The sequence below is a fragment of the Syngnathus typhle genome, linkage group LG3 (assembly GCF_033458585.1).
Source record: "Syngnathus typhle isolate RoL2023-S1 ecotype Sweden linkage group LG3, RoL_Styp_1.0, whole genome shotgun sequence".
NCBI classification, from domain to species: domain Eukaryota; kingdom Metazoa; phylum Chordata; class Actinopteri; order Syngnathiformes; family Syngnathidae; genus Syngnathus; species Syngnathus typhle.
In genome coordinates, this window is record NC_083740.1 from 1,813,758 (window position 1) to 1,832,638 (window position 18,881).

Genomic DNA, 18,881 nt, shown 5'->3' on the forward strand with positions numbered 1-18,881 from the left:
ACTTGCTAGTTATAGTTTTTAAATTATTTGACGTGTCGGTAGTTGGCTAGTTAGTTTTGGAAAGCAAACTAACAAAAAACCTTGTACCGTACTTTTCGGACTACAAGTTGTTCCAAAGTAAATGCAATTGTGTCATTGTGAAATGACATTTGTAGTGGGGTGTGTAGACTTTTTATACCCTCTTTATACTATTGTTTACGCCATTGGTGAAGTTTATTCTGAAGAAAATCCAACTTGTTTCCAAGTAAATTGTGGTGTTGCGCAGCAGGGTTTGTTTATGCGACTGTATGATTTATTTAGCTCTTATTGGCACCTCCCTGAATTCAAAAAATTCCGTCTGCAGGGGGGTTGGAATTACCCTCATAGAGCTGTCAAACTCAGCCGTGGGCCGGTAATATATATATATATTTTTTTTTAAAGAATATGCTGGCTGCCTCACGATGAGTTTCTTCTTCTTTTGAAACACGTCGTTAAAGTGTCCGAAAAAAGCTGCGGCATATCGATCGGAACAACAACTTGATGTGAATGCCGCATTCTGTTGGTGTTGTTTTGGCAAGACAACTAAAATACAACAATAAAAACAAGGATGAAAATCATAATGTTATCAGTAAACGATTTGATGAGTCGTAATGTTTCGAGACTTGGCAAAATATGACCTTCCATGGGCCCGATAGGCGACAGGAAGTGAGTAATAATAATAATAATGCATTTTATTTGTAAGGCACTCAAGGTCACCATACAGAGATAAAATAGGATACACAATTAAATATAAAAACAGTATAAAAACAAGGAAACATCCGCAGCAGAATGATGGGTTGGGTGGCGAACCGAAAAAAAGGCGGCGGGCTCATGACAGGAAGTGATCATTCAAAATAAAAGTTTTGCCAAGACCAACTGTGGACTTGTGTAAACGTTGCAAATCATCGCTAGGAGCGTTCCCAATAAATTTCAGATGAGGTCAGTTTTAACACTTTGTCTTCGGCGTTTGTCTTTGTACGTAGTTGACGGTGTGTGTCCGTCTGTGTGTGTGTCTCCGCCTGATTGTGTACGTGTGTGGATCCAGGCTACATGACTCACACGCCGACTTCAATTTCAGTCTTTAGGGGTTCCCAAATAGGTGACCGCACAATAAACGTCCTTCCCAGAATACTTAATCTCCACCCCCAGCTCGCCCGCCCCGCCCCCACCCGCCATTGAAAAGACGTTACACGTGGTCAAAGTCGGATCGTTCCATCTGCGCCTGAATTGATTGGTCCCTCCGCCTCTTCGCCCGTGCTCGGCTCGCATGATTGAGGTGCATCCTAATGACGTCCCGGAGGCCAGGCGCCAGGCAGATAACTGAAAATTGGAATTGGCTAGAAAATTCCATGAGGCCCAAATGGAAAATTCAAAACTAGAATGCTGGTTAACCCATCCAAACACAGCAACTCCCACATGCTGTGGATGAAATCGCAATGGAAGAATCCGATGTCTTGCATGTTTTTGATGATTTTTTAAAATTATTATTTTTTACAACATTCAAATAGCACTTTTGGGTTCTCAGTAATCCCAGACAAAAAGAAAGATAAATGAATTCTCGCTGTGTGTACGGAATGCTAATTTCCCATCGAGAAAATGTGAGTGCTTGGTTCTCACCGTTTTCGACAAATGGAACCATGTCTGTCTGTGCAATGAATCACATGTTGGGTGACTGAAAACAACATCCCTAAAAAAAAAAAAAAAAAGCCTTTAGCCTTTTATTGTCGTACATAAAAGCGGCCATTACGGATACAATGTCACCCTCCTCCGTCCTGAATTAATGGAGCCGGTCCTGGGAAGATGGCCGCCATTAACGAGGGAGGGGCAAAGGGGGGGCTCCTTGCCGCTCATTCATCCGGTAGGCGTGATGACAAGTTCATTGTTGGGTCACAACCTTGAACGTAATTTCGGGAGGGAGCTATTCTTGAGTTTTTCGTGCGGCGAGGAAATATGTTGGAGTTGAGATTTACCTCACGCTTTGCTAGTTAGCATAAACGCTCTGTATTTATTTTCGAGGCCATGTGCGAAATAAACAAAAAAATCCAAGCAGAGCGAAATAAATGCAAGGGTCTTTAGGGACCAGCCCAAAAAGGCTGCTAATCGCCTATTCATCCAAACATTTTACGCAGAGTGGCTGCGACCCAATTTTCCTTAAAATGTGCAAAAAAATGCAAAAATTATGCTAAAAGCGCCAACGCACCGGGACTGTTAGTCTAATTTCACCACTTTCCCATCCGGGTGTGTTGTCGGAATATTTTGTCACCTTATTACGCGGCAAGATTGCGTTTTTTTTTACCCCCCCCCCCCCCCCCCCCCGTGACTTTTCACATCATCGAAATGTCATTAGTTCGCCATTTTGATTGGAGTTTGCCATTTTGGGGTAAATTTCAGTCTTGTTGCTCAGTCCTTCCAATTCACTCGATGGTTTCATCCATTAATGCTTTTTCCTTGATTTCTTATTGGGGAAAAAAAAGAACTAATGGGAGCTTGTAAAAGGGTTGAAGTAGTTTGGAGAAAAACAAAAACAACAACAAAAAACACCCTGAAGGACAATAGAAGCACTTTGGGCCTCTCCCGTCCCATCTGGCCTGTGTTTGGCGGTGGGAACGGACCGCTTCAGTGGCACGTACTGAATAGAGGGGGGTGCGTATCTTGGCAAGAGTGCCAAGCCCCCCCCACCCCCCACCTTGGAAGTTACGCGCTCGGATAACGGAAAAACATGCATTCATTTAAGTTGAAATGAGAAAATGTGATTACTTTGGGGAGGGGCTGCAGCTTCATGAATAAATAAATAAATAAATAAATAAATAAATAAATAAATAAATAAATAAATAAATAAATAAATAAATAAATAAATAAATAAATAAATAAATAAATAAATAAATCCATATACCGTATTTTCCGGCCTATAAGGCGCACCGGCCTATAAGGCGCACCTTCAATGAATGGCCCATTTTAAAACTTTATCCTTATATAAGGCGCCCCATTAATGCATCATGTCAGATTTGTAATCCAAATCAAATCATTCTCCATTTTATCTTTTTTATTTCAACTTCAGACGGAAACAAATTACTTTATAATCATAAAATAATGATCCATAGTCTTTTTGAGTCATGATCCATAGTCTTCAGCGGGCCACTTATGATTGATTTCATGACACAATGCTTTGGGCCAGTTTAAATTTAGGAATTTGGTCCATATATAAGGCGCACCGGGCTATAAGGCGCACTGTTGGTTTTTGAGAAAAATTTAGCTTTTTAGGTGCGCCTTATAGGGCGGAAAATACGGTACTGTTTATCTGGCTCATCTAAAATAGCTATATTCCACTTTTCATATTTGATTTTCCTTTTTATTGATTGATTGAATTTTCTTCTTCTTCTTCTTCACGTGCACAATGAGACAGCGCCATCTATGGAGCAGCGCTGCCACTTGTTGCTATTATGCCGAAGAATTCCCAAATTGCCCATTTTCACACTCCCAATGAAAAATAAATAGCACACATCCCTGAACGAGACGCTCATTTTGTTCTCTGATAGTGTTTAAATCCTTTAAGAAGCCACCGTGAAAATGTTTCCCCTTTGTCGATGTTTTGTTTTTCTTCGTGCCACTGATGAAATATGTGGCGAAAGCATCGATCCCTAACTCAATTTCCTCGTCGCGCGGCGCCAGAGAAAAGCAATTATTAGGTAATATGAGACGAGTGGTGTGTACAATAATTAAACAGGCCTCCCTGTAGATGGTGGGCCCAACCCCTCCCTTAAACAGCCACTGGACCAAAACAGCCACAAACACACGTCACGCCGAGTTTTAGTCCCAGATGAGGGGCTGATTTATCTCCACCAATAGTCGTGTGGGGCCCCCTTTGTCACGCCGCCATACAAACCTCCCCTTGGTGTTATTGTGTGTGGATGGGGGGGGGGCTCTCAAGTGGATGAGAGGTGGAACCTGTCAATGGACAATGTAACCTGACACACACAATGATTGGAAAAATTCATTTTAATTAGGAGCCACTTCATATTAGTTACAGTAAATTGTACATTTATGTGAAAAAAGGAATATGTCGGTATTTTTCATAAATGTATACAAATACATTTTATGTTTTTCTAATTTTCTGTAGAAGGAAACTTAATACATTCGTATTATCTATTTATCTATTGGAAAAATATATATCAGCAATATTCAAAGTACAAAATGTAAGACTCTTATGTCATTTTTTCATAATTTTTAAAAATATTTTTTTAAACAAATGATTAAAAATACCTTTTGTTGACTTGTGAGCATTTTACAGTTAATGTTATCGTAATAGTATATATTGATTTATCCTTTTATATTTCTGACATTTTGTCTTTTCCTCAACAGTGATGCAATGCAAAGCGAGGCTCCTCTAGTCCTTGGCTGGGAAGAAACGGAGAAGAAGAGAGAAGTGGCGACCGTGTGATGACCCGGGTAGTAAAAAAAAAAAAAAAGGAACAGAACCGCTGTGAGACAAACGGCTTCGTGGACAAAGGCGCCCAGGGCAAGTTGGCTTCTGCTGCACACTTGATCACTCAGGCAAGGTTAGACTTTCTAGCAGTGGCCATCAGCGTACTGGAATGAAACACACAAGGGGGGGTGAAGACTTTTTGGGGTTGTCAGTGAAGGGCTCCCCCCTTTGGTTTGTCCGTGTTTGTGCGTGCACGCATCCGTCGCCGCCTCCTCCATAGCAACAGTGCTTCGTAGCAACAGTCTCTTTGATGGAGGACAGCCTTGGAGGCCGCCATTCACAGAGTAGATTTGAAGTACAATGCGCGCCACTATCACCATTCACCATCTCAAGGACCAAAACTGCTCACAATTGATCTTCCAGTAAATTTATTTGGAGCCTTTCGGACTTTACTTTTATTTCCGTTTGCATGTCATTCATACTAATGTTTTCATATCTAGTAAAATGTGAGTAAAAATATTGCCATTAGGAAACGTTTTATCCAAATACATTTTAAACTGAATGTGCATTATTATGCTTTCTAAGAGATGCACATCATGAGCATAGCATAGCATGCCATAAGATGAGGCCAGGTGTCCCTAATAAGGTGTCTGAGAGCAAAAGGCATCAAACTAGATTTTTCTTTTTAATGAAGAGAAAGAATTTGACACTCCCTAATTGAACTTTTCCCCTCATCGGTTGTGCGTGCAAAATGTGAGCAGACAGTGGAGAAAAGCTTCTTTTCTTGAGTCCAATTCCTGCAGCCCCGCTTTGATCAGTCGATAGCGAGTTGCGTCGGGACGTCACCGCCGGCTATCCGGCGTTTTTCGCACGCCGGCGGACTGGTGGAGGAGGCGAGGAAAAAGCTTTGCATTCTTCCGATTTTTTTTTTTCTCATTTGGAGCTGAGCCATGCAAAGTTCACGTATTCGACACTGATCAGTGTTGAGGCGAACCGTAATAAACACCTCGCTGTCAGTCAAAAGTCAATTTTATGATGGAATGTGGGGTCTTAATGCAGATGGCTACAGAATGGTATTTATAATTATTTATATTTATTTTTTATTTATAATTTACTGTATTTTCCATTTAATATACTAAATGACTTATGATTTGGAAATTGGTTCACTGTCTGGTAGCTTCGGGTTGCTAGATGAATGACTCCTGCAAAATTAAAAGTGAATTCTTTAATTCAAAGTTAAAGAACACTTTGGCACACGTAAAACAAAAAATGAGTGGCTTGTTTACATGCCTGTTGTCACAATATGATCTTATATATTACATAATTTCCAAAAAATGATTGAAGATCGATTTAAAACCATCGACAACGATCTGAATGCCACCAAAGTCCCACAAAATTAAAAAAACAAAAAAAAAGTCAGTCCTTGTATTCCGTGTACTTTTTCGCCGAGCCGTGCACTTTGCTTGCGGGATATTTCAGTCTGTTCAGGGCCATTTTGCGGAGGACGGCTTGGGGCAGGTCCACGCGGCACTTCTCGGCCAGCTCCACCAGATAGATGAAGACGTCGCTGAGCTCATGCGCGAGCTGCTCCCTCTCCGAGTCGCTCCAGTCGGGCAGGCCCTCTGCCACCTCGCCCTTCCACTGGAAGAGCTCCGAGACCTCCCCGACCTCGCCCACCATGGCCAGGAGGAGATTGCGAGGCTGGTGGAACTTGTTCCAGTCGCGCTCGTCGGTGAACTCTGCCTGCATGCGACGGATGTCCTCCACGCTCGGTCCCGGGCTGAAAGTGAAGTGGTCCTCCGGCAAGGAACCGGCGTGCGGCGCGGTTCCATTGACTGGACCATTGTCGAATGTCTTTCCGTTTGTGGCCATCATGTTGAAGCAACGTGTTTCAAAGGTATGGACTCGTCTTCTTCGTCCGACTCCCGCCAAAAGACCAACCGGAAATACGTCATTTTTAAAGACCTGGAATTTGTAGTCTTTCGCGTCGGTTGCGCGCGTTGGAAAACTACAATTCCCATCTGTCACCGCGTCTCACAAACCAACATGGCAGCCTCCTCCTCTACATCAAGAGTTCGCTACAAAATGCTGAAAAGATTGTTATGGGGTCCCAATATGTCATTTACAGTCCGCAGATTAAACGTAGAATCTTCGCGATATGAATGTCAGGTGCAGAACAAGTCTAAAAGGTTTGTAAAGATGATAAAATAGAGTAAATTGCGCTCGAGTTGTGGCTAATGTGCTAGCTACTTTAGAAGCTAGCTGCACTATTACTTTTTATACAGTGGCTAGTTTGCCGTGATTGGCAACATCTTTTGTCACTCGATAACTGCGAGTTTAAATTATGTTCGACATTTCTAGTAATATTCTGATTGGTGTGTTCACTTTGCAGAGTTCCCATGCAGCTGGAAGGCGTGGTCGGCTTGGAAATTCACGCCCAGATTCATTCAAAGACTAAAATGTTCTCCGGCTCAGCAGTCCACTTCCAATCGCCTCCAAATGCTCTCGTGTCCTTCTTCGATGCCTCCTTACCTGGCACGTTACCTGTAAGAACAGTCCTAAGCATCACAAACTCATTTCTGGTCCATCAATAATCATTAGCGGCGTTTTGGTCCCGCCAGGTCCTGAACAAACGATGTGTGGAGGCAGCCGTGATGACGGCTTTGGCTCTCAACTGCCGCATCAACAGGAAGTCGCTTTTTGACAGGAAGCATTATTTCTACGCCGATCTTCCTGTGAGTTTTCGGTCCAAAACGTCATTTCCTTACTTTATGTTTGGTAGACCACTTCAGAACCTTCGGTCAGCATCAACTATAGATTTAGTATGAAGCCACGTGTAACAAGTCATCTCTGATTCCAATTTCCTGTTGACCGGTGGGGTTATTTTTTTCCCTTCCAATCTGGAAAATTCTCATTTTCATATTCTTTTTTTTTTTCCTTTCCGCTGAGGCCGTTGTGTTTGTGAAATCCCACCACTGTGCTTCACTACCACCTTGCTCGTGGAGCATGAGTCACGTTATGCGATACAGTTGCCACGGCAACGCGGGCAGCTCGTACGTACCGAGGGGGCAGCGCTTGAAATATTTATTATTCTCGTGCTTTTCAGGAAGAAAAAAAAAGAAGAAACCTTGAGAGTGAAAAAGCAACAAGACGCCCGCTGCATTTTAATGAACGGGTGCAGCCAGCCTATAATAGTTGTTTTTTTTCGGAATTCACAATTCTTTTCTTTCTTTTTTTTGCTTTTTTTAGCATAATATTAAAACAGAGTGGTTTTAAGGCTGTGAGGTTAAACTGGTGCTCATTATTCTGCGGCAAATGTCTCCCAACTTCCGATGTAGAAGAGCACGAATGGGAGTGGGTGTTCAATTTATGCCACGAAGGAGAGAAATAAGAATCCTTTTTACTTCTGCCAATTTCATTTGAATTCACCAACCTTATCTTGCTAATGCTGCGTGTCGGCACGAGTCTTTCCAGTTTGGTTTGACTGCCCCCTAGTGGCAGAAAGTGCGCATTTCTGAAACATTTCAAGAGAAAAAAAAGCGAAAGTCTCTACGAGTACCCCGATACCTAAAATTACAATACCTGGTCTCGGTGCTGTTAATGATGTATTATCTTTTTTCCGTCAGGCGGGCTACCAGATCACGCAGCAGCGGCGTCCTGTGGCGGTGGACGGCGTGCTCAACTACAGCCTCCTGGGCGGCAAGAAAGGAAACCAGGTGGTCCGGAAGAACGTCCGCATTAAGCAGATCCAGCTGGAGCAAGACAGCGGCAAGAGCTTGCACGATGACGCCCGTGCACAGACGCTTATCGACCTCAACCGAGCGGGTGAGAGCCCCCTTCGCCATTGCCCCCCCCCCCCGAGGGAGGAAAGTGACATTGAAGCCATGTGATGTCACGGTCAGGCGTGGGCCTAATGGAGCTGGTGATGGAGCCCGACATGACGTGCGGCGAGGAAGCGGCGGCGGCCGTCAGGGAGCTTCAGCTCATCTTGCAGGCCCTCGGCACCTGTCAAGGAAACATGTCGGGTAGGACGCGCTTGTTGTCACTCTGTATTAGAAATTACAACAGATGCTGACCACTACTGGGGGAATATTTGAGTTCACCAAAGCAAATGCTCCCCACAGAGGGCCAGCTGAGGGTGGACGCCAACGTGTCGGTGCACGGACCCGGCGAGCCGCTCGGAGTCAGGACGGAGGTGAAGAACATCAACAGCGTCCGCTACCTGGCCAAGGCTATCGGTAAGTGCGTCGCTTCGACCGGAATTGACCTCAAAGTGGCCACGGGTTCGCCAATTCCCAAAACTGCTGCGTTTTCTTTTGTGTCACGAGCCAGACTACGAGATCCAGAGACAGATGGACGTCCTGCGCCGAGGAGGCAGTGTACACAACGAGACCCGCTCCTATGATTCTAAATCCGGGTGTGCCTCTTGAAAATGAGACACTTTGACAAACATTCTTTGTGCATAATAGTATTTGGGTTTTTTTAGGACGACAGTGCCCATGAGGGACAAAGAGGGTCTCCAGGACTACAGGTGAAACTCTAGTCAGTTAATCAGGTAATGGGTCAGGTAGTCTCCGTCACGTGACCCGCGTCCGCCCCACTTCAGGTTCATGCCCGAGCCCAACCTTCCGCCGTTGGTGGTGTACGAAGACCCCGCCTCCGTTCCGTCGGGCGCCGACGTCCAACAGGCGGTGGTGGTGCAGAGTCTGAGGGTCGAGCTTCCCGAGTTGCCCGCTGTGAGGAGAGAGAGGCTGGTGAAGACGTACGGCATCCTGCCCGAGCACAGCCTCACCCTCCTGGTCAGTCACGCTCAAACTTTGTTGACATAAAATGGCTTTATCGGAAGCAGCGAAATTGCGTTGCAGAACGAGGACGGCCTGGTGGACTACTTTGAGCGCGTGCTGAAGGCCACCAGCCGGGAGCCCAGGAACGTGATTGGCTGGGTGACCAACGAGCTGCTGGCACTCCTCAAACAGCGAGACTTGAACGTCAGCCAAAGGTGACAACTTCCAGTGAAGATGAAAGGAGCGTGATGATGCGACAATTGCCCTGGTTGTGATTTCAGTCCCGTGTCTCCATCCTCCATGGCCCAGTTGCTGGAACTCCTGGAAACGAGGCGCATCTCCTCTTCAGTGGCCAAGCAGGTTAATTAACTTAGACACAGCATGGACACACGAGGGTTAGGATTCCTCATTGAGTGTGTGTGCGGATACGTGTCAGGTGTTCCAAGAGATGTGGAGGCACTCGGGTGCGAAGACGGCGGTTGAGATAGTCAGCGAGTTGGACTTGAGTCTTGTTAGTGATGTGGGGCAGCTGCACGAGGTCTGCGCCAAGGTCGTGGACTCGCATCCACACGAGGTTGGGAGTCGCCGACACATCTTGTCCATTTTAATGATCAAGAAATAATCACTATTATTTTCTATGGCGTATATTTATGCCCCTCCCCAAAATGTATTTTAATTTTTTTTTCACCCTTGTTGCATTTAGGTGCAGGCCTTCCAAGCAGGCAACCAAAAAGTTCTGAACAAGCTGATGGGGTCTGTTCAAAAGGAGACCAAAGGCCGAGCCGACCCGATGACGGTGCGTAAGATTCTGCTGGACAAGATTTCAAAAAGGGGGTGAGGGGATTGGGTCATCCATATCCATTGAATTCATGTATATAAGGAACAAATTATTTATTTGTCCATAATTAATAAAGTCTTGATTTATATTCTATAAAGTAGTCAAATATATATATATATATTTATACTAAGCATTGAAATGACATTAACAAAACAAGCACAACATTGAAACTGTCTTTTATTGCTCGCCCCTACAAAAAGACATCTTTGCAAGACGCTATCAAGATACCTGGAGACTATTTTGAAATAGGAAACAAATGCCAAAAGTCTCTTTTAAAAAGGCGCTTGCGAAAAGACCGCTTTGTAACAGACAGTGCCAACTGGTGTCATGATAAATAAAACACAATAAACCCACCCCAGCCCACAAATCAGAAACATTTCAATGACCCGACCACCTTACAAGACGATATTGCTTATCATTCGTATTATTTTGCATAGTGACAATATGTACAAATCATCAAATAGGCCAGAGTGACCGAAAGTAAAGGAAACATGGCTTCAATCATAGACTGAGATATAGGAAATAATAATATTAATAGAAACGGCAATTTGCGAGGTTTTCAAAATGACCACGCCATTGCGCCGAAGAAGACAGTCCACACTACAGCTGGATTGTGCTCGCTGATGCTAATATCGCTAACGCTAGGTCTGGCCAGAGTCCAAAATGGCCGCCCACCCTGAGAAAATTGAATTAAAGGGCCATAAATATTGTTTTTAGATCTTTGGTTGGTGGCCTAAAAAGATGATAGAAAAATAAAGATTTCACATAAGGAGTTGAATTACTCTTCCATGGGAATGTAAGACAAGATGGAGTGCTCCTGCGCTAGGGCGGCCAGTTCTTTCAGGAACTCGCTGAAGAGGACGGCGGCAAACACGTCGGTCCGCTCGGCAGGGATGGTCCTGGGCTGCGGCGGCGGCGAGCTCTTCAGGATGCCGCCGCCTCGCACTCGATTGTTTTTGTCTGAGTGGGATGAGAACAATATGCTTAGGTCCGTGTACGCCCGAGCGGTACGCAGCAAAATATTTATTTTGCACAGGTAAGATTGTCACACTTGAAAAATATCTCCCATGTTATTTCTACACTTGTATGAATTTGGTTTTTAATCCTATTGTGGATGCAAGCAGTTAAAAATAAAGTAAATAAAGAATTTTAGATATAATAATATTGTATCTTAAAAAGAGTAAATATAAGATTACATACAATTTAGAGAATTAAATATAAATGAAAATTGAAATGGGATTGAACAGTTTGTGGTGTTCCCACGTTGGCCACTAGGGGGCAGTACTGTATAAGAATTAGTACAACTGGGACCATATGAAGCGGCTCACAAGGATGCTGAAATATTTTTTGGAGAGGATAAATATATTTCCATGCCAACTTCACATTTCTATCTAAAAAATCTGTACACAATCTTTGAATATTTACCTCTAGAATTTTGCCATTGTTTTATCTGTGACACACAAAAAATAAAAACCTCCTTCACCTGCTTCTCCATACAGAGTGTCCCTGGTCAGGAGCCAATGTTGGGCGGCGACAATCATCTCGGGAAAGTCCTTACTGCTCGCAGCCAGCTGCTCGATCTGGTTCTTCACCGTGGCCAGAACCTGTCGAGAAAATCAATCCAGGACTAAAGCGTGCCAAATCAAACTGAACCTCGGGTGCGGCTGGGATGCGCGTTACCTGGTAGAGCGAGCGGACGGTAGGCTGGAAGACCAAGTTGGTGTTGAGGAGGAAGGAGCGCAGCAGAGGTTGAGGGTACGCGGCCAGCTGAGCCAGGATGCCCGTCAGCAACAGGTTGACGTGCACCGGGTTGGACAGCATATTCTCCAGGCGTGACAACAGGACGCTGACAAACGGACCTGCCGACGTTCCGGCGGCGTTAATGATCAAGACCGCATCTATCGGCAACGATCCAAATCAAGCAACTAACCTGTAAAAGGTGCCGAGTGACTCTTGGCGGAGCCGTGGAACGCCGACCCAAACGGCGCCTGCAGCTTCTCTGGGTCTGGCGTCTCTGCGGAGAAAGAAGTGAAGTCCATTTCCTCGTCTTCTGCCACGTCGGCACTCTTTGCCTCTTTCGCAGCTTTAGCGCCCGTGTCGCCATCAAACGTCCGGATGAGCTCCTCGTACTGGGCCAGGAGGTCCACGCCCGAGTCGGTGGGACTTTTGCCATTCTCGGCCAGGCGCTTCTGGGTGAGTCCGTTCTTCCGGGGCTCGGAGTCCTCAGCGGCTGCTGTGTCTTTTTTAGCTACCAGATCGTAGACCTTGACGTCATCCTGGAACTCGTTCTCCTCGATGTAGGAGCCCTTCACCAGCAAAATGGCCGACTTTCTCATCTCCTCGATGTGTCTGGGGTGCTCGGCGGAAGGCGGCGGCGGCGACATCGGCGCATCTTTGGGTTCGGCAGTTCCTGGCGAGCACGCGTCGTAACTGTCGTCCCACTCCAGCTCCAACTGGTTGGCCGGTAGCCCGGTCCGAGGATGCTGCCGCGCCGTCCGTAGAAAACGCATCCCAGACGCCGGGTCCTCCAGGACGCCCGGCTGGTATTTCTCCGGAGGAGGGTCTTCGCCGTCGTACGCCGCCGACCACACCCGGCACGCCCGCATGCAGGCGGCGATGCGCTCGTGGGCGTCGTCCAGGTAGTGGAGGTAGCTGACGTCCAAGTAGATCTCGGAGCCGATGGTGCAGGAGGAGTTGCCGGCGGGGTCGCCCTCGACCGAGACGCCGTCTTTTTCAACTTTGGGGAAAGACGGACGTGTTGAATGGAAAATGTCTTCTACATTTTCAGTCTTGAAGTATAAAGGACTGACCTTTGGAGAAGAGTATGGACTCCAACTGTCGGAGCGGCGGCGGGCTTCGCTCGGGCGAGCAGCAGGACGGCGTCAAGGCCAGGATCTTGGCCGCCGACGCCGAGTAGAAGTCGCGCTCCCGCACCACGCGCCGCTGACTTAGCATCATGTGATTGCACGGGATCAGGTACCTGGTGATACATGTGTTGTGTCAACAACACTCTGAGGTTTGGGTTTTTTTTGTGAGCCAGAAGTTCACCTGAGGATGAGTTGCAGCATGACATCTTCGCAGTGCAAACCGATGAGCGTGCGGAAAAGTGCCAGCGACACGATGCCCAACTGGAGGAAAACATTCCAGGTGTGTGGTGAGTCTCAGAAATAAATATCTTTTCCTCACAACAATTACCGTAATTTTCGGACTATAAGTCGCGTTTTTTTCTCATAGTTTGGGTGGGGGGGGCGACTTTCCCTTTTTTGGGCATTTTATGGCTGGTGCGACTTATACTCCGGTGCGACTTATAGTCCGAAAATTACGGTAAGTGAAATTTGATGTTGCACGGAGGGCATACCTGGAAGGGTGTGTTGATACGGCTGACCAGAGTGTCCAAAATGTGGACGTTCTCGTGGCGGTGCAGCAAGATGAAGGACAGGAAGGTCTGCAGCAGGGCCGGCTCGCTGATGCTTCTCAGGAACAGGTCCAGGTAAGCCGTGGTGGTCATCACCTCCTCCAGGGTCAGCTGCGCCACCAAACACCCCAAAATACGTGACATTAACCCCAAACCAAAAAAAAAAAAAAGCAACAATAAAAAATTTGGTATGAACCTTGTGCAGAGCGGGAGCAAGTACAGGCACGAGGAAGCCGTTGTAGATGTAGCCCAACAACTGGTCTCTGATATCAGGGTGGGCCACCTGGGAAGTTGAAAGAGGAGTTAGCGATATTTGACTTTTAATGTTTAACTTTTTCTTTTTTTTACCTGAATGACAGCATTGCAGAATTCCAGGGAGTTGAGGAATTGGACTAACGAGGGCATGCGGAGCCAGTCGTCTCTTTGCAGGCAGTGCCATTCATCACTGGAGGCCTCCAGCTTGGTGGGAAGAGACGAATACAGACCGCTGAGCCCCGTGGCAAGAACCTGAGGTCAAAGGTAAGATGATTATTCCGTGTTTCTCATCACAAAGGTCCACTTGAGTGATTAGGATACCGTAATTTTCGGACTATACGTCGCACCGGAGTATGAGTCGCACCAGCCATAAAATGCCCAAAAAAGTAAAAAAAAAACATATATATGTATATAAGTCGCTCCTGAGTATAAGTCGCCCCCCCACCCAAACTATGGAAAAAAACGCGACTTATAGTCCGAAAATTACGGTAGTAACAGAAAAAGCAATAATCAATTTACACTAACAGCTAAAATGAGTTGTTGGCAGTTAGCGACACAGCATGTGGCGTTTACGTGACCTGAATTAGCATGAATTGGAGAAACAACAGCATCACTGGCAGTTTATCCTCCGTGTGATTATCCTTGTACGACCAGCTAAGACGAGCCCATGTCATTCAGGGTTAGCCATTGTTAAAAGCTGCTTATATATTTTTTTCTATTGTGCCACGACTGAGGCTTAGCATTGTGGATGTGGGATTAGCATAATTAAACAAACACTGACCGGACAGAAGAAGGTGTTGTCGGCCACGTGCTCGGCCACCCGCTGGTTCTCCGCCGATAAGGACATGACGAGCAGCAGCGCGTCTCGCGCCTGCTGCCCCACGGCCCCCTCGCGGTGGATGAAGGGGATGAGCAGCGAGAAGATGAGGAAGTTGGCGGCGCCTTGGTCCTCGCTGGTGTGGAAGAACAGCTCCAGCACGGACGGGTCCTTGGCTAGGACGCAGCAGAGCTGGTGGAGGAGGAGCACAAGCTGGGCCTCCACGTCGGGCGTACCCCCCGGGCCCGAGCACGCCGACAGGAGCATCATGAGCGGCCGCAGCACCGGCTTGTGGTGCAGGAGGGGCTGGCGAGACTGGCACACCAGCATCTCGTACATCTTCAGCTGCTCCAGCTTCATGGCGTCGGTGAACTCGCGGCGCAGGCTCCAGACGAACAGGCGCTCCATGACGTTCTCCATCACCACGAACTCCAGGATGGGGCCCATGGCGCCAGCCTTCCCGCAATCTTCTTCCATCAGCAAGAAGAGCATGTGCTCCACGTAGTTCTGCACCGCGCTGGCCTCGTCCACCGGCACGGGGCCGAAGCGCGGTCCGCCGCCCAGGCCCGGCGAGGCCGCGGAGGCCGAGGCGCCGCTGCGCAACGGGTCGTGTTTTTCCAGGATCTTCACCACCTGCGAGGAAGAAGAAACCAGAGTTGAGGTAAGAAACTTCAAATCTTATGTTGTACATTTGGTCTACCTTTTACATCTCGTACCACCTCCAAAAACACTTCAAATCAAATAACCAACCTTAAAATACAGTTGCGTAGTAGGCCTAAGTGTTCGTGTACAATTAAAAAAACACTTCAATTGAAATAATACAGTTGCGTAGTAGGCCAAAGTGTTCGTGTACAATATGACCGAAACAATCTGTGAACGTACTTTAATATTTAAGTTAACTCCTGTATAAACGATTCAATCCACTAAAACGCTCCCAATAACGTGTTTGAAAAACGTTTCCACCGTCGAGTAACTCCAAAAGAGCAGAGTGACGTTGGCATTGTTAGTAAGAAAAACAGAAAGCAGCTTTGTTTAAACAACAATTACCTTTTATCTCATCGCTGTAAATCGCTCGTCATGCTGACAGGTTAATAATCAAACATGATTTGCTAACTGTAAGCTAGCAATTGAGCAAAGGCTGTCTTTTGTTTCCTTCCCTTGCGGGCTTTATGGACGCCGCTCAATAGACTCCGCCTCTTTCCTCCTCTACCTTTTGCTGTGGCAACAAACGCAAGTGGGTCGATGGAAACGGGAGCCTGCTGGGAGCCGAGCCCCGGCCGGGGAATAAACGGCCACTGCAAAATGTTTACATCCCGTAGGGAGACCAAGAAATGTATTCTAATATTTAAATATAGCATACAGTACTTATCTAAAAGACAAAATGTCTTGAGTCGCGCCGGCATCAACACTGAGCAGCGTTCAACTTTCACATCTGGAATGAAAATGTTCATGCCAAAAGTCAGATTGTTCGAATTTGCGGGCGTTCCCCCCTTGTAAATTTCCAAGCTCGTTGGAAAAGATACAAGGAGGAAGAACATCAGGCGTGCAAAATATGTATTATTTTTTTCGATTCAAAGTAACATGTCAATACGTTGATGTGGGCGTAGCGCCGTTAGCGTGTCCCACAGGGGCGGGCGAGCGAGCTGAGACAGACACTGCCAAAATTCCACTGGCAGGAGAATCCCGCAGCACGTAAGTGTTGCCGGGACACGGCCGGAGCACTTTGTGCCGTCACCGGAGCGACAAATACTGTTCACCGGGGCCTCGCCTTAATGACTAGGCAGCGTTACTTGAACCTCCCCAAAAAGATTCAAAAGCAACAATTATTTTCTCATGATGTCAACGCAGACTGGAGACTGTGGGAGTTGAGGACGGAATAGGAATACTTTATGTTCATTGTCAAGACGTGGAAGAGGCAAAAGCCGAGTTGTTGTTTTTGGCACGCTAACGGACTGTTGTGGTTCTTTGGAAATCAAATGCTGTGAAGTCGAAAGAGAGGAAAAATCGGAAAGAGGTTTTTAGAAAGGTTTCGTGACGATAAGCGTGGAAATAAATTGACTGAAGATTGTCCCAGGTAAAAAAAAAAAAAAGAAGTGGGGAAGAAATTGCGAAAAGAAAACAAGCAAAAAAATTTCAGAAAAAAAGCCTCCAAATTTGAAAAAAAAAATGTTTATAAAAACTATCCTTGATATCTGAATATTTAGTTTTTGCTGATAGCCACGTTGAATTTCTTTTTCACATTGTGCAGTAGATGTTGCTGACATTTACCTGAGCCCAGTGGTTCTTGAACACAATCATGCACGTCTCAGGATCCGCCCCTCGGATCGCCACCGACGACGGCCCATCTTGGTTTCCGTTGGCGACCATAGAGGTCATGGCGGCGACCGCTCTTTACCACTTTCTCACCATGTCATAGAAGAGCATCCCCAAACGCTGTCACTGCGGAACACTGACAAACCGGTGAGGACCTGCAGAAACAAAAACTCTCAGTGGAGCTTTTTGCCTTGAAGAACAACGCCGTGCGTTGTTCTCCCGCCACGCTGTCGCTATGCAAGCTATGCTAGGCATGCGGGAACAATAACACGCAAAGTCACATGACTGGGCCGAGGAGCTCGTTTGGTGGCCGAGCTGTCAAAATTGTTTTTTGGAGTAGCCCAGGCCTCCTTTTGACATCCCCATAGCAAATTCCTAAATGCCCCTCTTGTCCAATCACAGCGTCCCATTTTGAATTCCCACCAAGGGCGTTCTAATCTTTCCCATCTGCTTGGAATCCCACGAAAGGAATGTTGTTGTGGTCTTACCTTGGTCGGAGCATCTTCAAGTAGAAACGCTGAGCTCGGCCGAACAAGACGTCCTCGCGCGGCTAAACAAAAACAGAGAGAGAGCTTGGGAATGGTTTTGCGTGAGGAGTGTGGGAGGCAAAGCGTGCTGGGAAATGACTGGACGTGAGTAAGATGCTCCGAGAAGCACGTGGACGCTAGGGGAGGAGACTCCGCAGAAACGGCTGAGAGAAAGTCCACGGTGAAAGATGACGACTTCCACATGTGCAGTGGGCGGAGCGTCTAGCCAGTAAAAAAAATTCAAAAAAAAAAAGAAACGTCAGCACTTTCTCATCACCGCATTCCTTTAAGGAAGTCCTCAACATTCCAGGCCGGGAAGACAATAAGAGCATTGTCCTGGACTGTTAGCGCCAAGTTGTTACTGTTAGGGGGTGGGGTCGTGGGGGTCATCGTGGGAATTGTGTCATGTGTCGTTCGCTTTCATGTCAAATGAGCGGTAAAATAAATAGACGACAACTGGACGGCTGCGTCTTGGAAATTGTAATCGGCGCCTTTGTTGGATTGCTTCGAATATTTTATATTGCATGTGCATTCATTACATTAGTTTCGTTAGTTTGCTTAATTAAGAGTGCTACAAAAAAAAAGATCAATTAGAAATGTGCGAGTTGAGTCACCTGCCCAGTATCCAGGTTTGTTTGCAGAGTCAAAGCAGAAAAAAAAAATGCACACAAGCTTTAAACAAACAAAAGGCCAACGCAACTTCGACAAGCTTTCACTTGCACAGGTGTGCTGTGCTCGAAAAAGCTCCCGGCAAGGAAGAAAAGGACACACCCATAATATTCTTGCAAAACTATCTTTCTGTTGACTTATCATTAATCTCTAATCAGAGGAAGCATTGAAGAGTTCCTAGGCAGTTGCCATGGTGACACACCCAGGGCGACCGAGGCGATAGCGGCTGATCAAATATTTAAAGCCACACGTGAAGTTGCTGCAGGGCAACCAGTCAGCAACACAGCGGGAAGGCAAATGCTATATGTTAGCTTATTAATGTCCGTAATATTTTAATATTCTTTTACCCTCCCGGTCTCAGGATGGCGTCTGTTCGTCATCCAGTAACGTGCTAGGTCAAGAAGATTCCGCCCATTGAAACTGTGAGCTCGCTATCTTGACACTCACACGGCGGCAAAAGCTAAATTGACAGATTGTATGCAGCCATGCGATGACATCATTTTATCTTTCTATGAGGCGGGCCGGCCGGGTGTACAAAAGGCTTCTGTCTCCCTCGGGAATCTCATTGCAGGCTTGTTTGCATGATGTCTTACTCACAGGTTTAAAAAAAAATGGCCATGGGACGGGGATGGTGGCGTTCGAGTCAAATGTTGATTAAACGGTGTCAAATATTTGCTTTACTCTGTTTAAAAAGGAACCAGATTTCTTTGTTTATCCAATTTTAGACTATTTAACTTCTTTTCATGAAACTGTGAAGAACCGGTTGATTGTTTGGCCTGGGCGGAGGCCTGTGTGCTAATTGATTACGCAACCTTTGTGTGT

General features: G+C 46.3%; 4 protein-coding genes across 5 annotated transcripts in view; 2 read left to right on the forward strand and 2 right to left on the reverse strand.

The window, feature by feature from the left end:
* Nucleotides 1-5,469, forward strand: part of LOC133152011 (uncharacterized protein K02A2.6-like) — a 28,704-nt gene extending 23,235 nt beyond the window's left edge. For both annotated transcript variants that reach the window (XM_061275487.1, XM_061275490.1), the window contains one exon: nucleotides 4,378-5,469. In XM_061275487.1, coding sequence (XP_061131471.1) covers nucleotides 4,378-4,456 — 79 coding nt within the window. In that variant the 3' untranslated portion in view covers nucleotides 4,457-5,469. The remainder of the gene's footprint in view (nucleotides 1-4,377) is intronic.
* Nucleotides 5,470-5,651: 182 nt separating this feature from the next.
* dctpp1 (dCTP pyrophosphatase 1) lies at nucleotides 5,652-6,403 on the reverse strand. The gene has a single exon (XM_061275515.1). It carries the CDS (start codon nucleotides 6,314-6,316, stop codon nucleotides 5,858-5,860), a length of 459 nt encoding a protein of 152 aa, XP_061131499.1. The 5' UTR covers nucleotides 6,317-6,403; the 3' UTR covers nucleotides 5,652-5,857.
* Nucleotides 6,404-6,451: 48 nt separating this feature from the next.
* gatb (glutamyl-tRNA(Gln) amidotransferase, subunit B) lies at nucleotides 6,452-10,160 on the forward strand. Its single transcript, XM_061275508.1, has 13 exons — nucleotides 6,452-6,630; nucleotides 6,834-6,987; nucleotides 7,063-7,176; nucleotides 8,068-8,266; nucleotides 8,344-8,466; nucleotides 8,566-8,679; nucleotides 8,774-8,858; nucleotides 8,928-8,972; nucleotides 9,048-9,240; nucleotides 9,307-9,440; nucleotides 9,507-9,585; nucleotides 9,662-9,799; nucleotides 9,929-10,160. The coding sequence occupies exons 1-13, from the start codon at nucleotides 6,488-6,490 to the stop codon at nucleotides 10,061-10,063; spliced, it is 1,656 nt and encodes a 551-aa protein (XP_061131492.1). The 5' UTR covers nucleotides 6,452-6,487; the 3' UTR covers nucleotides 10,064-10,160.
* A 62-nt stretch (nucleotides 10,161-10,222) lies between these two features.
* Nucleotides 10,223-16,958, reverse strand: fhip1aa (FHF complex subunit HOOK interacting protein 1Aa). Its single transcript, XM_061275494.1, has 11 exons — nucleotides 16,819-16,958; nucleotides 14,515-15,183; nucleotides 13,827-13,985; nucleotides 13,675-13,761; nucleotides 13,422-13,589; nucleotides 13,112-13,191; nucleotides 12,874-13,043; nucleotides 11,994-12,800; nucleotides 11,744-11,922; nucleotides 11,547-11,667; nucleotides 10,223-11,023 (listed from the first exon to the last, which is right to left on the reverse strand). Exons 1-11 carry the CDS (start codon nucleotides 16,924-16,926, stop codon nucleotides 10,842-10,844), a joined length of 2,730 nt encoding a protein of 909 aa, XP_061131478.1. The 5' UTR covers nucleotides 16,927-16,958; the 3' UTR covers nucleotides 10,223-10,841.
* Nucleotides 16,959-18,881: the final 1,923 nt, after the last annotated feature.

Coding starts and splice junctions, on each gene's coding strand:
- dctpp1 (XM_061275515.1), bottom strand. CDS start 6,316: ATGATGGCCACAAACGGAAAGACATTCGACAATGGTCCAGTCAATGGA.
- gatb (XM_061275508.1), top strand. CDS start 6,488: ATGGCAGCCTCCTCCTCTACATCAAGAGTTCGCTACAAAATGCTGAAA. Junction 6,631..6,833: donor GTGCAGAACAAGTCTAAAAG/GTTTGTAAAGAT, acceptor TTCACTTTGCAG/AGTTCCCATGCAGCTGGAAG. Junction 9,800..9,928: donor TGGACTCGCATCCACACGAG/GTTGGGAGTCGC, acceptor TGTTGCATTTAG/GTGCAGGCCTTCCAAGCAGG.
- fhip1aa (XM_061275494.1), bottom strand. CDS start 16,926: ATGACCTCTATGGTCGCCAACGGAAACCAAGATGGGCCGTCGTCGGTG. Junction 13,762..13,826: donor TCTGCAATGCTGTCATTCAG/GTAAAAAAAAGA, acceptor TCAACTTCCCAG/GTGGCCCACCCTGATATCAG. Junction 11,668..11,743: donor CCGTCCGCTCGCTCTACCAG/GTAACGCGCATC, acceptor TTTTCTCGACAG/GTTCTGGCCACGGTGAAGAA.